This window comes from Gopherus flavomarginatus, chromosome 1 (genome assembly GCF_025201925.1).
Source record: "Gopherus flavomarginatus isolate rGopFla2 chromosome 1, rGopFla2.mat.asm, whole genome shotgun sequence".
In the NCBI taxonomy this organism is placed as follows: Eukaryota; Metazoa; Chordata; order Testudines; family Testudinidae; genus Gopherus; species Gopherus flavomarginatus.
Window position 1 is genome coordinate 214,224,940 of NC_066617.1, and position 22,630 is coordinate 214,247,569.

At 40.5% G+C, this 22,630-nt stretch overlaps 1 protein-coding gene across 3 annotated transcripts in view; it reads right to left on the reverse strand.

The window, feature by feature from the left end:
- Positions 1-22,630, reverse strand: part of USP9X (ubiquitin specific peptidase 9 X-linked) — a 221,787-nt gene that overhangs the window by 97,233 nt on the left and 101,924 nt on the right. For all 3 annotated transcript variants that reach the window (XM_050936447.1, XM_050936446.1, XM_050936445.1), the window contains 4 exons: positions 13,384-13,471; positions 5,229-5,571; positions 3,472-3,567; positions 1,906-2,117 (listed from right to left, as the gene is read on the reverse strand). In XM_050936447.1, the coding sequence (XP_050792404.1) occupies positions 1,906-2,117; positions 3,472-3,567; positions 5,229-5,571; positions 13,384-13,471 (739 nt within the window). The remainder of the gene's footprint in view (positions 1-1,905; positions 2,118-3,471; positions 3,568-5,228; positions 5,572-13,383; positions 13,472-22,630) is intronic.

Genomic DNA, 22,630 nt, shown 5'->3' on the forward strand with positions numbered 1-22,630 from the left:
CGTCTTCTGGTGTGGTAACATCCCTCAGGAGCACTGGTCCAGAGGAGACTGCAGGTAATAGAGGAATATACCCTCCAGGGCTGTATAGGTTTCTGTGCACTCTGGCGCATAGGGAGTTCTGACGGTTGACACGGATAGCATGGTGCAACCATATTGCTAGTCCCCATTGGGTGGACATGTCGGTAGCACAAAGTCTGGAGCTGCACTTGTGGCCAGGATTGGTGGATAACAGCCATTGTGCCTCAGTGCCAGAATCACTGACAAAAACCGGTTACTTGCCTTCTCGTAACTGTTATTCCAGATGTGTTGTTCATGTCAATTCCAATCAGGTGCATGCACGCCACGTGCATGCCAGCCGGAAGATTCTTCCCTTAGCAACTTCTGTAGGGTCGGCATGGGTGCCCCCTGAAGTTGCCCCTTCCTTGCACTCAATATAGGGCCCTGCCGACTCCCCACCCCCTTAGTTCCTTCTTACCACCAGTGACAGCTAGCTGGAACAAACTGTTGCTCTTGCTTTGCAATTGTGTTTGGGCAGTGTCTACTCTGTGTTTATAGCTTCTAGTTTTAGCTAGTTAATAGTCGCCAGGGTTCAAGCTCCGTGAGGACTGTGGAACATTTTTGCCTAAGTGACCACCACTCTTCCTCTCAGTGGTGCCTCGGGGAAAGCCATCAGAAGGAGAAGTTCAGAATTTGCAATGGGTTCCGCCCTAGGACCTTCCAGGACCGAGGTCAAAGATCCTTCTTCCTACACACCTCAAAAGGCTCGGGAAGGAGTCTCTCTCTTATGGACAGTCTTTGACCCCATGAAAATGTCCCTTATTCTCATAGGAAGCCCTCGTGGAAGACTCTTTGGGCGGAGACACCCACAGCTCTGCTCCTGCTCAGAAGGGCGGGCACTGCTTGTTTGGTGAGGCCAATGTATGGGATGCGTGTCTTCCTGGCCCAGACAGGAGAGAGGCTTCATAGCCTTCCCCATTAAGTGTTTTCTCAGGCAAACCTCATGACCTTTGCAAGTTCTTGGTGGAAATGAGCAACGAATACTGCCGAAATAACAGTCTCACTCAGACAGCAGAAGTAGCATTGGTGTTCATCACTGATGGAGAAGGGTCTAGGGCAGGAGATGCAGTTTTTGAAGCCCAGGAGTCTGGGCATAGTCTCCAATCCGGGGAAACAAACTACACTAACTACACTAAGACTAACTGAATTAAGCTAAAGAACAATTTACAATCTTATTTACAGGTTTTCTGAAAGGCTGAAACAAGAGAGGACACTGGATTCTGACTCAGACCATGTGACAGCAAGCGAGAGGGCATCAACTCACACTGTTTCTCATACCCTCGTTTGGGAGCATGAGGAGATCTACTGTGCATATGCAGGCCAATGGACACTGCTTATTAAAATCTCCGGACTGAAGCACATGATGTGCATGCGTATTGTGTGGAATACACATACAGGCCAACACTTAAAACAAGAATTCTTTTTTCTTCAATACAAAAATTGAATATTTTTGAAATAAAAGGAAATACAGTAAAAAAAATATACTTTAATGACACTATATGTCAACTATAGTACCAAGTGCCAGAAGTTCAAATTTAATTCTAGTTCTGTTAACCAATTAGCTCCTACCTGTATGTGGATGCCTATCTACCTCACAAAGGAGTTGTGAAAGTTAGTTATTTAGAATGCCTTAGAAGTGCATTACATTAATTTAAAGGTGTTTTTGAAGGAAGTTAAATGTTATTTGTTCAATAGCAGTTTGTAATATTCACTTAGGATAACTGCTACAGGATTTTTTTAATACACTGGTAAAGGAAGTTAAATTAATTTTGAAACTAAAAAACATTTTCCACTGCTAAGATCACTTTAATGAAGATGAATCATAGTAGTTCTGAGTTCTTCACAAACCTTGACATAGGTAGAATTGTTCTCTCTTCATGGTAATCACTGTCACATTCATTTATATACTCCCTTAAAACAGTCAATACTCGCACCATTCGTATTGCTTCTTGCCTTGCACAATTAATACTGTCTTTATCTCCGTCCAAAACACACAGTGTATCATAGGAGGCCTTCAAACGATCAAAGCAGGATTGAATGAAGTCTTCATGGATCACTACCTAATGTAACGTACAAGAGAAATTGGGCCAAATTACAAAATATTACATAGCCACCTTTCAGCTGCAGAATCAAATCAAACATGCTATAAAATCTTAATTGAAAACCAAATCTTTACTCAAGACTATACACAACTTTAGTTTTCTCCACACTAACATTACAGTTGATAACTGAATCTAATATAGTATACTTTTTTTTTTTTAATTATCAGTGCTAACTCTACAACGTGTGTAGGGTACAAACCTTGCCCCTCATCCCACCGACTTGAACCAAAGAGCTGCAATGTAAGCAAAATGTAGCTCTGTGAAGGATACTAAATTGGACTACTCTTTCATTTAGTTGCTGCTCGCCACAGACTATAATATGGAATATTTACATATCCATCTGTGAGGTAGTACCTATATCTTTAGACTGTATTTTGCAGACTGCTGGTTTGGAGGACTTAAAAAAAAGAAGTGTCCTTAATAGAATAACTAAGGAAAGTGGAGTGTAGCAAGGGGTTATGGGTTAAGCAGTACAACTAACATTAGATACAAGAAACTTGTTGGAGGTGATCCGAGGGCACAAAAGTCCTCAAAGCTTTGGGATTATGTTTTCAAAATGTTTATATTTAAAACTACTGAATTCAAGGAAGGCACAGAAGCTATCCATTACTGCACTGCCCTCCCTGGCTCCATGGTTGCAATATCCACGAGCAAGCTGATAATAACACTGCCCACTAGTACTATCTTGATAATAACAAAGGAGATTTCAGAAATCCCAATAGTTTATCCTTTCCCTGATCTTTCTAGAAACTTGCAAGTCCCTCTCACTTTCTAATGAACCATACTAACCAGCAAGTTGGAATCTTGAGAGAAAGGATTTGATTCTCCAGAGCTTGGTTTCGATTGCTGGTTTCCGAGAGCTTTGCAACGCTCTCTTGTGTGAGAAGTAAAATGAATTCAAGGGTTGTATTAGCCACCATTGGCATGACCTAGACCCAGCCAGCGAACACATTGGACAAAATATCACATACCTCAAATCCCAGCAGAATGCAAAACTATTTGGCACGAGCCAGTGTTTTGCTAATGGAAATATAGACATAACTAACTTAGGCAATTTCTCAAAAGCCAGCAATTTTAATCTTTAAATACTCTCAGTAGATCCCTAAATCTCTGCAAAAGGCTAAAAGGAACTAAAGGGTAGGTTCACCAACATTAAAATCTGTACATTGGCAAGAGCACATTCTGCAAGAGGCCATTCCATGGATGGAAACTGCCATATTTTCAAAATTTTAAGCTATCAAAATATCACAGTTGTAAAATTTTACAATAATCTTTATTCAATATTACATTCCACTCAATTTTTTTTTTTTACCTGATTAACTTGTAACCTTGGACCAAGATTAGTATAGATCTCTTTAAGCAGATCTATTGCTCTACTGGCAATGTCATCATTTCCCTGAATCACAACCTAAAGCAATAAAAAAGTATTAATGCATTTTTACTCTTTTTAGTATCCAGTTTAAAAAACAAAAGGATTACATATGAACATGGATAAAATATTTTTCATTCATCAGAACAAAAAACTAAATAGAGTATATAATTAAAAGTACAATCACTGTAAATTATCTGTCTAATGTGATCCCAATCAAGATTATGATTCAATCAAATTAACTGCTTTAAAAGAATTCACCAGTGTCTGCAAAAAATACAGTATGCTTTGTAAAGTGACAGAATGGCGCATAAAATTTCCTTTAAATATCTCCATGCTATGTTTCTAGTGCCACTAGTTCTAAAGACTATACATGCCTGTTGCATCATTACCAACAAAGTTTGAGACCCACAAAAACATTTATTTAGCTGCAATTAAATCTTAATCTTCCAATGGTCTACCGGTACTTACAAGTTTTGTGTCTTTGTTAGTTAGGAGTTCTGGGCAATTAAGAAGTTAACAATTTTTCAATTGAACAATTTAATACCATTAAAGACCTCTCTCAACTCAGGATAATCTTTGCCACCATTTAAGATGAGGTTTAAAATTTACTTCAGAACCTAGAAAAAGGAGTATTGAACCTAATCTGAATATTTGAAAACTCACTGCTAGCCACTGGCCAGAATTAAAGCTGAAAAGTTGTCAAAAATTGGTCCCACAAAGTAGAAAGATAGTAACACCAGGCAGAAGGGGCAGATCCAAGGAAGTTACTGCCCACAACTGACAGCTCTGAAGAGCGCTCCTGTTGCTTTTTCACTGCGCATCTCTCAATTGTTTGGATTACACTGTAGGTACTTCAAGTGTTTTACAAAATGAAACATTAATGCTGATGTTGTAGTGCAGCCATTATATACTAGACCTCAAGAGTATTTGAGAAATGGAATGCTGAAAGTTGGAGTGGATAACACCAGTGTCCTCTATTTAATAACTATCATGGGATCATCAACTGGCACCTAGAAACCACCAACTTTGGACACTAAGAGACGTCTAATCTTTCATCAAAAAGACTGCATCTATCTGCAGTAGTGAGGATAAGCCCCATATTTAGTAAAAGGACTAAAACAATGATCACCTTGTTCAGAGATGAGAGCGCAATACCTGTTTGTTACTTACACAATACTGCAATTAATTATATGAGCCAGTTTCTCAGATGCTCAAAATAAAGTTTGGTTCCATTTCCTGTCAACTAGAAACATATAAATCTTCTTCCCTAACCCCCAGATGCTACTGGCCATTAGGAGAAATGGTGATTTCATAAGTAAAATCACTGGTAAGTGAGTGCATAAGGTAAATCAACAATGCAAGTCAAAGGTATTTTAAAAATTAAACAAATTATTTTGGTTTTATGGTACAAGCAAAACCTTATTCTCACATGCACAGACATTACAAATACACAATTCTTTAATTCCTTTTTTTTCTTTCTTTGTCATATTCTGAGTTCAAGGTTCACCTCTGGGAAATAATTAACTTAAGAATATTAAGGGAAAATGGAAGAGCCAATTTTCATGTAGTTAGTTTGAAAAACACCTAGGTTTTTGTAATTTAAGTCTACACAGTTTCAGTTACAGTCTTAAATCATTTTTGTTTTTAAACAAAAATGGAGCAGTAAGCCATTTGCATGTTTCCGGTTCTGTACATACCCTCCAAAGGTAGTCTAATCCTATTAATTCCAAGTCATCCATCATATAGGCTCGTCTTTTCGCTACTAACTTCCCTTCTCGACAGTTCACAGCTTTGAAGAAACGTTCAAAACATTTCATTCCATTTTCTGTTAACAGGGAAGGATCCAACTGAAGCACATTATTTTCAAAGAAGTCCTTATTAATGTCAGGATCTAAATCTGGTTCATCGCCCATTAGTTTGGAATACCACTTAAAACAGGCTTCACGATCACAAAGATAGACTGCATTTTCAGCTAAACACTTCCATATTTGCTTCGCCTGAGGAGCGCAGAGCCACAGCTGACCATCCTTCAATAAAAATCTTGAGCAAAACAAAGACAATCAGTAACAGTGACATCTTAAAATTTTAGAGACACTAAAATTTTAGTAAACAATATGTATATTTTTTTTTATTTTCTTATATGGTATGTATAACACGTGTTATAGGCCTGATTCTGAAAACTTTTACTCACATGACCAGTCCTCACCCACATGAGTAGTTCCATTGTCTTCATTAGAGTAAAAGTTTGCAGGAGCAGGCCCCAGAATTCTAACTATGTAAGGAAACTAGATTAGACAAAAATATGCATTACCTATAAAGTACTGAACATGCTTTTATCTCTTTAAATACATTTAATTAAGGTTATTACTATACAAATGATGCATGACAAAAAAATAGGTTTATCTTTCCATATTAAGCAAAACTACAATTAAAGGACCATATTATTGGATTATTTAAACATTCTTAGCCCTCTTAATTCTTAGGATGAAACACAGTAAAATGAAAAAGTACAATGGAATGAGTAATTGATATGAGATTGGAGGTAGGAAGTGAAAGAGTGGGAAATGGCTTGTTGAAGTATTAAATTTACTTTAATATTACAATGAAGTGATTAATCTTTCTGAAATCTGTAGTGGAATTCTAGAGTACTTCATTCACAGTCCAGAAAATAGGACAGAATTACTCTTAATGCATCCTTTAATTCCAAGAAAGGTCTTGGAGAAGTTTGTAACTTTACAGTACATCTGTGTGAAAGATAACCCTAATTCTTGTAAGAACATTCCAATAAAATACACAGATTTTACTCTTCAAGAAACAGTTATATATGGATCAAAGTAATATACTCTGATTGTATGTGAAAGAAATAAAGGACTAAAGTGTAACAAAATCGTTAGTGCAAATCATAAACCTTGTGTTTATAGTATATTATGACATGCAATTATAAAATTTACAATATTATTCCATTATATACATAACAAAATCATTGCCAAATTTCAAGGAAAAATATAATGTAACTATTAGAATATGATAGAATGATAATTGTTTAAAGATTGGTGGCCAGGAGTTAGCCCCCAATATTTGATAAAATAATTATTTAATAAGGGATTACTTACCTGTAACTGGACGTTTTCTGAGAGAAGTGGTCCCTCTCTGTATTCCAGTGAGGGTGGGTATATGGAGCCAGGGAACTTGAAAACAGTGTTAGTCTGCACACGCGCCTTGCTTTGCCTCATGGTTTCATCTGAGGCAATAAAAGGTAATGTGGACCAACAGTGTCCTTCTGCACAACAAATCAAATAGATCCGCAGAGCAGGGAAGGAGAGTGAGAAGTCGAATACAGATAGGGACCACGTATCTAAAAGAACCTCCAGTTACAGGTAAGTAACCGCCTCTTCTTCGAGTGATAGTCCCGGTTATATTCCGCTGAGGGTGATTAACAAGCAGTACTTAATTCAGAAGAGGGTGCAAGAATGAGGATGGAAGGGTTGAACAGAGGACAGTCACGTCGAATGAGACATCCATTGCAGAGTCCAGAGTACTGCATCAAGGTGTAGTGTGCTCTGAAGGTATGTTCCAAATGCGACATGGCTGCCCTATATATGTCTGGAAGTGGCACATTGTGGAGGATGGCCATAGTCAACGCCTTGGCTCTTCTGGAATGGGCTCTCACTCCAAGGTGTGGAGGCAGTCCCCAACAACTGATAGAATGTAATAACTCTGAAATCCCACCCACATGGAAATCCTCTGTGTGGAGATTGTCAGCCCGTAATCCTCTCAGCTATAACTATAGAGAGTCTAGGGAACTTCCTGATTGGTCTTGTGCTCTGCAGGTGGATGGTCATGGCACTGCAAACGCAGAGGGAGTGACGGTGCCACTCTTCTACTGAGGTGTGAGGCTTTGGAAACAAGGAAGGTAAGTGTATGGGTTGATTGAGATGAAACCAGGATACGACCTTTGGTAGAAACTTGAGGTGCAGTCACAGGGAGACTTTGTCCCTATGGAATGTGGTGAAAGGGGGGTCCTGCCATCATAGCTCCAAGTTCACCTACCCTTACCACCAAACTAACAGCCTCTAGGAAGGTCACTTTCATGGAAAGGACGGACAGAGCACAAAGCTCATGGCTCAAAGAACAGTTTCAGTAATTCAGCTAGAACGAGGTTGAGGTCCAACTGGGAGGCAATAGGTTGTACGGGTGCTAAAGTCTTCATGAGACCTTTCCAAAACCTGAGAGTCAACAGATGTGTAAATATGAATGTCCTTCCATGGGAGGGTGAAAGGCGCTGAAAGCTGCTTGACAGAATTGAGGGTGAGTCCTGACATCTTCAAGGACAGCAGGTAGTCCAAAAGAAGGGGAATGTCCACTTCCTCCAGGGAAAGCCCATTCTGCTGGGCACAGGAGGTGAAGCATTTCCTTTTGACACGATAAAAACATCTCATGGACTCTTTCCTATTGCTCGAAAGGATGACGAACTCCCAATCAACACTCCTGTTCTAGAGAAGTTGCCTATCCAAATACGAAGTTCTGAGGTGATGCATCTTTGTATCAGGATGCCTGCTCTTGTTGTGTTGCGTAAGCATTTCTGAGAAAGCGAAGGACAGTCCAACGTGTGGAGATTAGGAAACCAAAATCGCCATGGCCAGAACAGGGTGATCAGAATGACAGTGGCCCTCTCCTCCCTGATCCTGTGGAGAACTTGTGGGAGGAGTGGAAGGGGGATGGGAGAGACCGTGTAATTGATCTGATCTGACCAGCGGAGGATGAAAACATCACCTTGAGAGTGGATAACGACACCCCCCTTTGAGCATATGTGCTGCATCAGTTGTTGATGTGGGAGGCAAAAGGGTCTGGTCGGCATCCCCCATTGGCTGAAGATGTCATTTACTATGGGAGCTGTGAAGTTCCCACTTGTGACCAGCAATGACTCTTCAGCTGAGTCTACAATTACATTCTGAGTCCCTGGAAGAGAGGCTGCCGACAACAGGATCTTGTGGGTAATGCACCAATTCCATAGATTGGCCACTTCCCTACACATAGCAGTCAACCTTCTACCTCCTTGTTTATTGATATAATAAACAATGGGGTTGCTGTTAAATTCATGATGAGAGCGAATGGAAAACAGAAATGCTTGACACACTTGTCATACCGCCCAGAGTTCCACAATGTTGATGTGCATCCTGGTATCCCAAGGGTTCCACGTACCTTGTGTCATGTGTTCTTCAACGTGTGTTCCCCATCCTGTGAAGGATGTGTCTGATGATCCTTCTGCCCAGGGAGGATGGGAGAAAGGGGCTCCCTGTACAAACCTGCTGTGGGTCTGTCCACCACTGGAAGGAAGAGAGACAGACTGCCAGCATAAAGGTCCACAGCATCTCGCATAGGTAAGTAGACTCTGAGGCCACATCTGTAGACTGCAACAGTAGTGATGTACGTGCAGACCACCATGTGGCCAAGAAGGGATAAGCAAGTTCTGACTGGGACAGACGAACTGTTGACTACCCGGAGAACAAGTTCCTGCAGAGTCTGGAATGTGTCCCTTGGTAGGTAAGATCAGGCTGTGACCAAGATGATAGAGGCCCTTATGAAGTCTAAGGACTGTGTGGGAATCTCAGTTGATTTTTCAGTGCTGATGCTGACTTCCATGAAAAGAGTCAGAGCAACATGGAAGTTCAGATTCAAGCTTTGTCTCTGTATCATGCTGCTAGCAGCCAATCGTCAAAATAGGGGGGGAAAAAACTCCCAAGCATAGGAGATGGGCTGCTGTGACAGAGAAAGCTTTGGTGAAGACTCAGGGAGCAGTGGTGAGTCCAAAAGGAAGGACCCTGTACTGAAAATGCTGAAGACCCACCATAAACCTCAGGAATCTCTGTGGGCTGGATGATGTTTATGTAAAAATAGCCATCCTGCATACTGAGAGCCATAAACTGCCTGCCTTTTCCTAGAAATGGTATGATGACTAAGGTGAAAACTTGGGCTTGTGGATAAAGCGGTTGAAGTTACGGAGATCCAGGATAGGCCTCCACCTCCCCTTCTTATCTACCAAAAAGTAAGGGCTGGTCTTCACTATAGGGAGATGTGGGTCCACTGAAGACCTGCTACATTGATGGCAGAACGTTCTCTGGTCAATAGAAGAGCGCTCTCTGGTACTCCACTTCTCAGAGAAGAGTAAGGGAAGTCGACCGGAGAGCGTCTCCCGTTAACGCAGCACAATGAAGACACTGGGTAAGTCGACATAAGCTATGTCGACTCTATCGATGTTATTCGCATAGTTGGAGTAGAGTAACTTAGGTCAACTTACCCCAGTAGTGAAGACAAGCCTCATGTCTAACAGAACTCCGTGCCCTGATAGTTCATAGGAATGTACTCTATCCCTCCTCTTTGCAGTAAGGTGTCTACTTCCAGTGCCAGGATCCTGTCGCGAGTGGTCCCTGGAAAGGGATCAGGGTGTGGGATGTGGATGAGGCAGCATGCAGCATGGTGAACTGGACTGTATAGCCATAGTGGATGACATCCAGGACCAACTTGTCAGATGTTATTGAGCTCCAGGATAGTAATAAAAGAGCGCTAGATGATGCCAAAAGAGGGTGGGTTGGCTGCATGGTAGTAGGCATGGTGGTTGACAGCTCTCCAGTGGCACTAAAAAATATTGTTTCTGATCAGTTTGAACATGAGGATGAAGACTGCAAAGGTAGGCCTGGAGTGCCTGGTTGGCACTTACGAGGCGGTTCATATGGCCTCTGGTGGAAGAAACGAAGGTTCCTGAATCACTGTGTAGATGGCAGGTGGTAGAATTTCCACTTGGGGCAGGTGAATAGATACCCAGTGATAAAAGTGTAACACTGGCAGCCCTGAGGGAGTGGAGGGAATCATCTGTCTTATTAAACAGGTGTGACTCATCAAAAGGAAGGCCCTCAGTGGTATTCTGCACCTCTCTGGGGAAACCAGATGAGTGCAACCATGACTCTCTCTGCATGACTATGGCCATGGCTATCAAGTGTGATGAGATCTGCAGCATCCACGCCTGACAGTAGTGCTGTTCTAGCCAGCAGCTTGTCCTACTCCAGGACAGACTGGAAACATGCTCCAACTTGCTGAAGAAGCTTTGCTCCAATTTACCGTCATTAAGGAAGTCATATTTGACCAACAAGGCCTGGCAGTTTGAAATACAAAAAACTGGAGGCTTGCTGAAGAGAAGACCTTGCTTCCCAGAAGATCTAAGCTTTTACCCTCATCTGTTGGGGTAGAGCACAGATGTTGCTGCCTGGACCATTCCATTGCTGCTTGTACCAGGAGGGAATTGGGTTGAGGTATAAAAAAAGAAACTCTGACCCCTTCACTGGTGCACAGTATCTCCTGGTCTGTCCCTTTGGGGGTAGGACTGCAAGTAGCCAGGGTTTGCCAAACCGTTCGGGCTGGTTGGAGAATGAGTAGTGAGAAATAAAGAACACTCAGGAGCTGAGGCTACTTGTCTTGTACTTCCTCCAGTGGAATATGATGCCTGTCTTCCACTGCTTGCAAGAACTCTTAGAATTGCTGAAAGTCATCTGGAAGCAAGGTGGAGGCTGAAGTTGCTGCATCATCTGGAGAGGCCAATGAGAAACACACACTCTTGCTCCGGTGGAACACGACTGAGTGGTTTGTCTCCATAACCAGTTTGAAGTGCCTGGACAAGGGCGTCAAAAGCAGGGATGAGCAAAGCCTCCCTCACCAAGGTTCTCAGGGTGGGTACTGGGGCTAGAATCCCCAATAGGTCCAGAAAGACAGATCCGGAATATGTTGCAGAGGGCCCCATGGGGAGGGCAACCAGCGACTTCCTTGTTGGTGGAGAAGAGGGTATTGCCACACCACTGGTGATCCTTTCAGATTCTCGTATTGGCAGTAGGGAACTGTCAGCCCTTATACTCCATCAGAATCCTTCAATGATGAGAACTCAGATCCTGGTTCCACTGGTGGTATCATTGGAGACGGCAGAAATGTGTAAATCACCGGAGAATGTGAGTCAAAGCATGACCGGACTTTAGCAAGTCCTACATAGATCGGACTTCCCTAGGGGCAGTTTGCAGAGGAAAGCATGGAGATCTCGGTTCCCTTAGGACAAGCTGCTCATGTGGCTCTGGTTCTTTCTCCTATCACCCCAGCACTAATGGTACTCATTCCATAGCCAAAACTGAGTGCATGCGGGTCTCGGTGCTCGGTATCAGCAGGTCTGCCAGTCTGCGTGATTTCTTGTCATGCTTGTATGCCTTGGAACGTGCAGCCTCTCTCGTTGCAACTTCTTTGTTTTGTTTGGAGGAAAACTTACTGCATGCTTATACACATACTTGCTTACCTCCCGACTAGGCTCCAGCACAGGGTCCATAATCCTAACCCAGGTCCGACTGAGACCTCATGGCGATTTCCATGAGGTGCTTCTTGAGGCGGAGAGCCCAGCCATCTCAAGTATGGCTTAGTAAGGACCAGCAGATACTGCACCTGGATGAAATGTGGGCTTCTCCCAAGCAATAGAGGCAGCATTGGGGCGAGTTGCTGGACACGAAACGCAGATCTTGAATCCTGAAATCTTTGGCATAAGCCAGTACCCGCGTGTGGAAGCTGGTGGGACCAGTAAACAGATTCCCCTGAATTCCCAGTCCTACTAAAACTACTAAAAACTATGTTTAAAAAAAAACAAAACGGTAGAAGTAAACTAACTATATACAATTCTGAAATTTTTTTTTTTTTTTTTAAAGTGTGTCAGGCGAGAGGACACTAGCAACTCCAACTTGGATTCAGACCATGCAGTGATGAGACGGAACTGGGGATGCAATTGGTCTGCCCAGCCCTTTATAATCTTGGACAAAACCATGAGATGAAGCAAGGGCTCATGCATGGACCAACAGACACTAGTACTTCCAAACTCGATGGCTCCGGATGCATGGCACACATGTGTAAACGCACCCTCAGTGGAATACAATAAGAACCATTACTCAAAGTACTATTTAGTTTAATTTATAATCAGTTCTGAGTGAAATTCAAAGTTGTACTATGAATCTGCATTAAAGAATGAGTTTAAAAAATTTTAAGACCAGACAAACAGAAGAATGATACATCCACAAGGATAACAAATATACTGAGGAAGAAACTGTGAAAGAATACTGTTATGTCCAAACTAAGAACTTGATAAGTTTCAAGTAGTATCATTCTGGGGCAAATAATTAATTCTCTTCCTAAATCCTTTGTCTTCTTACTTTATTCAAGAACTATCAGATGGTTGTTATAAAATCCAAACATCATTTTCTTTATTTAAATCCCTTCTGAAGACTCACTTTTTCCATGTTGCTCCCAGTAAGTCAATCATTTTAAAAGGTTTATTTTAGGCATATGTATATGCTAATGGCTAAGTATCCAAGAGTTTATTGCTGCACTGTTTGTTACCTTCAGTGGTTGTGACATGTCTAATATTAAGCCATGATCCTAACCTGATATGTACAGAGGTGCAGCCTACCCACAAAGAGCCTCTTTAAGTCAGTGGGACTTGGAACAAGCACTGTGGTGTGCTGGCACAAATTTTAGTGCACAATCAAGGCCCTATATTGTAAGTTCTGTGGGGGAGGGATTATGTCTTATTGTATACAGCCCCCAACACTCTCTTGGATATTCTAATACTATGTCTGCTTTCAAATCCAGGAACTCTAGCATTTTACTTTATTTTGGTATCTTGATGTCCTGGAATTAAATGGTAATGCCATACAATAAGCTGGAACTGTACAAAAGAAACAAAGTTCAACATAATTGTTTCTTTCCATTTCAGAAGTTTAAGTTACGAATTTGTTCGCCTTCTAGAGAAAATGACTTAAGTTACTCGAAACTAACCGTAGGAAGTTAAGTCGCTCCTGTACTTCTTGCACATGACTGTATCTACTTCCTGGTCTTACAGTTTGTGGATCATACTCTCCATGCTCTGCAAATTTAAGAAGTTTTATTAAGCAATACATACAGAAAACAGATGCTGATTCTAAGGAATATTTAAGTCTTGTTGCTCTGCAGCAACCAACCAATTTTAACAAAAGTGATTCATAAATCTGTAATAAAACAAACAAACAATCTTCAGAGACCTGCTCAGAATCAATTAAAGGTTTAATTAAGATAGACACCTTCAAAGATGCTTGGCCTACGATTAGATCTGCCAACTGTATTTTTGCTTGCAGATGTGTAGGCTTGTCTTTTACTATGAATAGAATATTAAAATATTGAAGAATACTGCATTCTGCTTACTCGGACAGCTGGATTTCTCCATCTTTCAAACTCTTATTTCTTGGAAAAACAAAGTAAGCAGAGAAGAAATCCTGTATACTGGATATATGGTTGTTAGGTTACCCAGCAATGTTGAAATTTTAACAATACTGTAACCAGCCTTCATTGTGGCAAGATTTTTTTCCAGAATTATATCACTTTAAAAAGTGGTTTGTTTTAAAGATGGGTTATATATTGGAGATACCAACTATGACAATATTTCTTTAAAGCTACCATAAACATTTGATGTCACATCAGGGGTTTAGGAAGTAGGGAGGGAGGAAGACGCATGACCGCCATCCAATGCAATCTTTATATTGATGAAACAGTTTTTTACTCAAATGTAGATACTTAGTCATAAACTGGTAATTTCAAGATAGGACAGAACAATTTTTATTAGCAGTTAAGATGCTGTTATATGTAGAATTAGTATTTCTAACCCTTTTATTGTGATGCAAGCTTTTTCAATTTTATTGTTAGTAATGAGTCAAAAGTCAAAGCTACAAAGAGTGTGTGTAAAGAGAGGGCGACCTATCTTTTATCAAGCCAAGTTATATATTTTGGGGTTTTTCCTCCTGCAAGATTTAGCAAACTGGTTCTTCTCATATCTTTGTCATACCTTATACGCTAAGTTTTATTTCTGCATATGTATATGCTGTAAGTGCAGCTACAATACAACATGGTTTTATTGTGACACAAAACCAGGAAGAAAGATCTGAGCTGCAGTGTTATATCTGAAAACTTCAGGAAGATTTACAGTAAAAACTAATTATACTAATCATTAATAGTTTACAATCTCATAGCATGATAGTGAATCATTTAAGTGGAAATAATACTTGCATTTCAAATCCCTAATTTCAATCCAATCTAGTAAAGATAACTTTTGGGCTCAAATTTTTCTCATCCTTGATCTCAGCCCAGAAATGAATTCATGTGTTTGTGCTTGCACATAATTTCATTAAAAACATTCTATTTGAATTACCTCGCGGAAAAAATAAAAGCATTTTGTAAGTATCAGACAGTAAATTATGCTCCAAATCATTTAGATTTTCACTCAAGATGAACACTACTCATTTTTTTCTTGGAAAAGTAACTACGCCCAAATAAATTTGTTAGTCTCTAAGGTGCCACAGACTCCTCGTTTTTTTTAATGACGTTATGTGATTTTTAAAAGTAGTACATATGAGCCAGTTAGTACTTTAATAGAGGACCGGATAATATCTGGTGCTTCTCTGACAAATATTGATAAATTCCATTATATTAGAGTTTACCTGTAAGTAAGTTCCACTGATTGTCCCAACTAGTGCCCCATTCCAAGTGATCTATAGTGTTATATATGACCAGAGGTTGATTCCTTCTCTGAATAAAGTGCTCCATTAATAATAATAAAAAGAATAACACTCTACCCATACTACTATCAGCCAGACCCTGTCAAATCCCATAATGACCAAGAGTGGAACTTGGACCTTCTAAGGGCCTATATACGCAGGAAAACTACTGTAAAATATGCTAGCGTATTAATTTAAAAGCACAATAACCCACACTAACTCAGCACGTGGACACCTATTCCACACTAAAACTGCCTTTTTGAGTTTAACAACCCATTTCCTAAGTATTATCCACTTAATCCACTTCTCTGTATTACAGCTGCACTTCCAAAATGGATTAAAGATAAATAGCACATAGGGTCTCCTACTGCAGAATAAGAGTGTCCACGTGGTAAGCTAGTGTGAAATAGCTACTGCATAATACCTATTCTGGACTATTTCCCAATGTAGACAAACTCTAAAAATGCAGTCTTCCACGAAGAAACCCAGCTTGCGTAATTGACTGCATCTAGTTCCATCTCCTAAAAAAAAAACTGTCAATGCGATTCTGGTTGCTCCGCTTCCATTAAGTCTCTTCTTCTTCAAAAAACGGTCAGAGTCAGCATGTGAAGTACTAATTGTGCTTGTTAATGATTAGTGTACTGGTGGCTAGAACTCATCATTGACCTGCTACTGTATATAGATATAAATCTCCAAGTAGTAAATTCACAAATCATTAAATTAAAAGGAAGTCTATATATACATTTAAAGAAAATAATGCCACTTCCTCAGTTACTATCACTTAAGATCACAAAGTAAAATCAGAAAAACTAAATTTATTTTTTTACCATTTATGATATTATTTGCTGCTTTTCATAAAGTTATCCAAGCTGCAGTAGAAAAAAAATAAGAGGTATAAACGGTTAAAGTAATGGAGGATAGACTTGTGGTTAAAGCATGAGCCTGGGTCTTAGAAGATTGGATGCAATTGCCAGCTCTGCCACAGATTTCCTCTGACTGCAGGCAAGTCACTTAATCTCTGTGACTCGGTTTGTCATGTGTAAAATAGAAAGCATTATTCTCCCTATCTCCAACCCTTTGTATGTTTTCTCTTTATAGACTATAAGATCTTTATAGCAATGACTATCTCTCACCACAGGTTTCTGCGGTCACTAAACATAAACAGGGCCACGATCTCTGGTGGGTCCTGCTGACACTCCTCTAATAGTACTGTTGCTATTAACTCTATTGTGCTAGAATATAAATGCTCCTGTCAGGAATTAATGCACTATCATTTTAGACACCGTAAAAACCTCAGACAGACAGTTCCTGCCCCAAAGAGCAATAGATGACAACAATACTTTAATTATACTCATAGTATTAACTTTTCTGTATCACCTATTTCTTGTCTATTTCACTTCCCAGTAAATATTCTCCATCATAATGTTTGGGTTTGTGGTATTGTTGAAGATTTAACTTAAAAAAATGAAATATTTTTATTTAAATAAGGTTTTCTAAGAACCCCCTATCTTTGTAAATAACTAGGAGTGTTTGTGTGGGCCTGTACGGTGGTCATAAAATTAGATTACATTTACAGCAGAGCTCTTTGATGAAAGGACTGTCTTTTTACTATGCTTCTGTACAGTGCCTACCATAACGGGACTCTGATCCTTGAATGGAGCAGCTAAAAGCTACCATTAAACATGTGTTAGCCACAAATGCATAGCAACTTCATTATAATCCAGAGAAATAACTGGATTAAATCTAACAAATAACATGGATTACTTTTGACAAATGTGACAAGAATGGGAAACTGGGTCACGACAGCCAGTCTCTCTATGCAATTCACATACAGCAGAACCCCATTTATCCAATCTAACTGGGACGGAAGCCACATCAGATAATCAAAAATTCGGATAACCCAGAGAATGGGTAAGTGCAAGGCTGCAGCACCACCCAGCTGCCTTAGGAGAGATTGCTGCTTCTGGACCTGTGTGCACTGGCTGTTTCGTTAATACGGAGAGCCAGAAAATGAAGACACATATAAACGGATTCTACTGAATTGTAAAGATACAAAATAAATTTCCTTTTGCTTCTAGGAGAAAAAAACAAATTTATAGATCCAACAGTCAATGCATACTGCAAATGGTTCAGAGCTGGGAGAAAGGAACTGTCTGAAAAGACAGTCATCTATGAATGTGTGAAAAAAAGGTACATCAATTTAAAAACTAGTCATTTTAGTCAAGAATTTCAGGTACTATACCTGTCCCTGCCAATTTCTGTGGTTTCACAATCACATTCCATTATTTTTAAAAAAGGATTCTTTCCCTACCTTGTTGCTTTGTAAAAGACCCATGCAAACAGGTGAAACTGAATATACACAAGAGCACTATCAAATACACAAAATAAACTAAAAAAAGAAAACTAGTTTTCCCATTCCATTATAGTAATTCCAGGTGTTATTTGTAACAGCAGCAGATTAAAAAACAAAAATCTATACAGAAGTGTGATTTTTACAGTCTAGTAAATTTATCACTGGGAACAGGTGTGTGAAATGTTACTTTTAGGAAGTAGAATTTATTCAGCATTTACACTTTTCCATGTCTGAAATTCAACCGTCAGTTTTCCTACCTTGGGCTCAGTCATTTGGACATTCACTATTGCTCCCACACTTCCCCTTGTCTCACTGGCTATTCGTGAGAAAGCTCTTCTGACAGACAAAAGGAATAATCTCTTTGAGGTATAGATTTTATTCTTCTCAGTTTCCCGGGTTTCCATTTTCTGTTTCATTCTCCCTTAATTTCTCTTGTTTCCTTTTCTTGATTTCCCTACCCAGTTCTGCTTTGTCCCTCTGTGCCTCAGCATTTTAGTTCAGCAGTTTAATACAGCAGTTCAACTCAGCTAGAAAGTTTAATTTTCCAGCCAACCAAGAATAAATAGGTTCTCAGGCAAAACTTTACACTCTGATAATTTAAAAAAATGAAAAGTGTCTGGAATGTAAATCATTCTGTTGGGGAGTAAAAAACCCATCTATCTGAATCGCTACCAACTAATACTGAAGGCCCTAGGCCAGGTAAACATCAGGCACATAACAGAAGAAAATGCCAAGGAACATGAAAAATTTAGATAAAAAACAAAACACAAGAAAAGGAAGTAAAATCCTTAGTTGTAAAGTCTTAGAGGGCATGTGTACCAATGAATAAAAAGGGAACCAGGAAAGCAGGTAGCAGTAATTCAAATGGCTAAAAGATAAATTTAGAGAAACTATTCAAGTCAAAGAGAAATCCTTCGAAATTTAGAAATCTAACCATAGTGAAGCTTATAGACAGAAGTATAAATACAGCAAGCAATATTTAAGGGGAAAATCAGGAGAACTAAAATGAATATTGAAGGTCATATAATTAAAAGATACAAAAATGAAGACATTCTTTAACTACATCAGAAGTGGGAAACCTGGAAAAGAATCTGAGAGTCTACTAGATCACCAGGGAGCAATTAAGGAAGACAAGGACATTGCTGAGGAGCTAAATTATTTCTTTCACTCAGCCTTCACCAAAGAGAATATTGGGGAAATACCTACCATAGATTTACCCTTTTCCAATAACAAAGATAAGGTACTGTCAGAGATTGAGGTGTCAGAAGGAGACGTGCTAGAACATACTAATGTCTCAAAAGACAATGAGTCACAGATAGTATACATCCAAGAGTTCTAAAGAAGAAAATTAAGAATAAAATGGCTGAGCTACTACCAAACATGTGCAAAAAGATACTTTACCAGAGATCTGGATGACCACAAATGCTGTACCTATATTTATAAAGGCTTGAGGAGTGGCCAGAGGACTTACTGACTAGTAGGTAATACATATTTGCACGGTAAACATGTAGAAATAATTATATGTTACTCTCAAGGGATTTCTATGCCAAAAATTAAAAATGCTGCGAAAAAATACAAAAATTCTATGCACAGTATTTTAAAACTCTTCAAAATTCTGCATATTTTATTTGTGAAAATAACACATTATAATCATTTTCAATTATTTGCTGATGAGTATTTTGAAATAAATTACCAAAATAATTGAAAATGGTGTGATTATATTATTGCATTTAATCACATTTAATATAGCATTTAATTTCAGAAAGGGGAACTACACAAAAATGAAGAGGTTAGTTAAATAGAAATTAAAGGGTATGGTGCCAACAGTGAAATCTCTGCAAGTTGCATGGAAACTTTTTAAAAACACCATAGAGGCTCAACTGAAATATATACCTCCAAATTAAAAATAAATAAATAAATAAGAGAACCAAAACAGAGTCACCATGGCTAAACAAAGTAAAAAGCAGTGAGGCAAAAAGGCATCCTTTAAAAAGTGGAAGTTAAATCCTAGTGAGGAAAATAGAAAAGAGCATAAACACTGACAAATGAAGTGTAAAAATACAATTAGGAAGGCCAAAAAAGAATCTGAGGAACGGTTTACCAAAGAGTCAAAAAGTAATAGCAAATTTTATTTATTTATTTTTTTTTAAAGTACATTAGAAGCAGGAAGCCTGCTAAACAACCAGTGGGGCCACTGGATGATCAAGGTGCTAAAGGAGCATTCAAGGACAATAAGGCCATTGCAGAAAAGGTAAGTGAATTCTTTGCATCATTCTTCACGGCTGAGGATGTGAGGGAGATTCCCAAAGTTGAAGCATTCTTTTTAGGTGACAGATCTGAGGAACTGTCCCCCAATTGAGGTATCATTAGAGGAGGTTTTGGAACATATTAATAAATTAAACAACAAGTCACCATCATCCTACTACCCCACCTCTCCCCGCCCAGCTGAGACCAATATCCGTGGGTGGCCAAGGTATCCCCAGACACACACACCCCTTGTGAAAGTAGAATGAATTATATTGTAAAAATAGAAAGGATTAAAGAAATGCTGTATGTACCTTTAAGCAAAAGTAAGGAATGTTAAAATACAGGTGTCAGGAAAAGAAACATTAAGGCATAAATAATGAATCCATTTAAGCTAATGGTGAAACCATTAGCCAGAGACTGGTAAAAGTTAGTAAGGAAATTAACTATGCATGTCTAGCCTCCAGTAAACTTGTCAGTTCTGCTCCTTTTGTTATCTTGTCAAGTTCGCTCCCTTTTTATCTGTATAAATTGAGGTAGTGTGGGTCTTGCATAGTGCTCACATTATCTGGGTGATATTAGCAGAGTGCTGTGCTAATAGAACAGAGTGGTCTGACAAACTCAGTCCTGAGTCTAACTTTGACACCCTCCACTCCAGTGATTTGCCTCTCCCTAGGCTGCCCGAACACAGGAGCCCAGGGAGGGGGTGAGTGAACACTGGTGCAGCTTCTCTTTGCTTCCCCACAGAAACCATTTTCTGCAGAAAGTAAAGAGAATCTGCAGGGAGACTTAGCGCAGAATTCCCCCAGGAATAAATATACATTAACAAAACATCCAGAAGATCATGACACCAGCATGGTTTCTACAACAGAAAATCATGTTTCACAAATATTAAAATTCTTTATACATCAGAATAAAGCAGTGAATAGAGGAGAAAAACGGTTACTTACCTTCTCATAACTTTTGTTGTTTGGGATGCATTGCTCATGTCCATTCCATTCTAGGTGTACGTGCACCCACGTGCGCAGCTGTCAGAGATTTTTGCATTTTTGCATAGTATCCGCAGGGTTGGCAGTAGCGCTCCCTTGAGACCCATGCTTATGCATCAGTATATCAGGCACTGCCAGCCCTATGCCCTCTCAGTTCCTTTTGGCAGGCAACTCCGACAGAGGGGCAGCAGAGCAAATAATGGATTGGACATGAACAACACATCTCAAAGAGGAACAATTACTAAAAAGTAGGTAACTGTCTTTTCTTCGAGTGCTTGCTCATGTTGATTCCAGTCCTGGTGACTCACAAGCAATGTCAATGGAGGTGGGCTCAGAGTTCAGTCTTGCATCTTGCAGCACTGCTCTGGAAAAGCCAGCATCATTCCAGACCCGCTGAGTAAGTGCATAATGGGACAAACATGTGGACAGATGATCAGGTAGCAGGTCTACAGATCTCTTAGATTGGCACCTGAGCAAGAAGGCTGCTGATGACTTTTGTGTTCTAGTTGAGGACACCTCGACTATCGCCAGTTGAGACACTTTCACCAGCTCGTAGCAGTATCGGATGCAGGCTGTGGTTCAGGACAAAATCCTTTGAGCAGAAACTGGGCAATCTTTCATCCTGTCTGCCACCGCAACAATCAGCTGTGCTGACTTGCGAAACAGCTTTGTCCTGTCACTATATAATGCCAACGCCATCCTAACAGCCAGGGCATGCAACCTGCATTCCTCTTCAGCTTTATGAGGGTTTGGGAAGACTACCAATATGTGTATGTTCTGGCCGGTATGAATTTGGGAAACCACATTGAGCAGGAATGCCGGGTGCAGCCACAACTGGACCATATAGGGTAGTTCCGAAGTAAACGCCATGATCTCAGACACCCTGCGGGCAGACGTAACTGCAACTAGGAACGAAACCTTCCAGGAGAGGAAGAGAAGAAAACAGGAAGCCGGAGTTTAGGCGGGAGGCCCATGAGTCTCGACAGCACAAGATTCAACTCCCAGGGAGGAACAGGTTCCCGGATGTGAGGGCAGAGATGCTCCAGACTTCTCAAGAACTGGGCCGTCAAAGACCGACCTGCCTTGGAACGGAGGGCGGAAAGCCGAAATAGCTGCCAGGTGGACCCTGATCGATGGCAGGGACAAGCTCTGAAGTTTGAGGTGCAGAAGGTAATCCATGATCACCTGCAACGAGAACTGCTCAGCCTGAACACATCGTTCCGAAGCCCAGCCACATGAACCTTTCCCACTTGACCAGGTAAGTTGCTCTGGTGGAGGACTTTCTGCTACCCACCAAGACCTGCTGAACCCAGGCCGAGCACTCCTGCTATTCCACATTCAGCCATGCAGTAGCCACGCCAACAAGTGCAACACCTCCAAGTTAGGGTAGTCCTGGGACAGCAGGTCCAGTCGGAGAGGTAGCTGCAGTAGAGCGGCTACTGAAATTTCCAGCAGCGTGCCGAACCAGTATTGGAGAGGCCACTCAAGGACTATCAAGATAACCTTAGCCATGTCCTGTTTGATCTTCATGAGGACTCTGTGGATCAACAGCACTGGTGAGAAGGCATACATCAGACCCCCCAACCATGATGGGGCTGTCAATACCTGTGCCTGCTGACCGACGCCATCTGAGATGATGCTAGAGCGAGGGAACTGGTGCCAGGGGGACTGGAGACATGACGTATAGCACTCCCACGGGATAGGCAACCAGGACCTGCACTGAGAGGACAACTGGCAGCAGGGTGAACGGTCCCAGTAGTATGGAGACCAACGTTTCCCTCTAGGCGATCCGTGTCAAGACGGTGGGGACTGTAATCGTGATGGCGGTGACCAAAAGCAAGCCAAGAGGATCTGTCTTACAACTCTGGCAATCTGCAACTCGGAAAGGAGAGCGCTATTTCATCTCAGGGAAA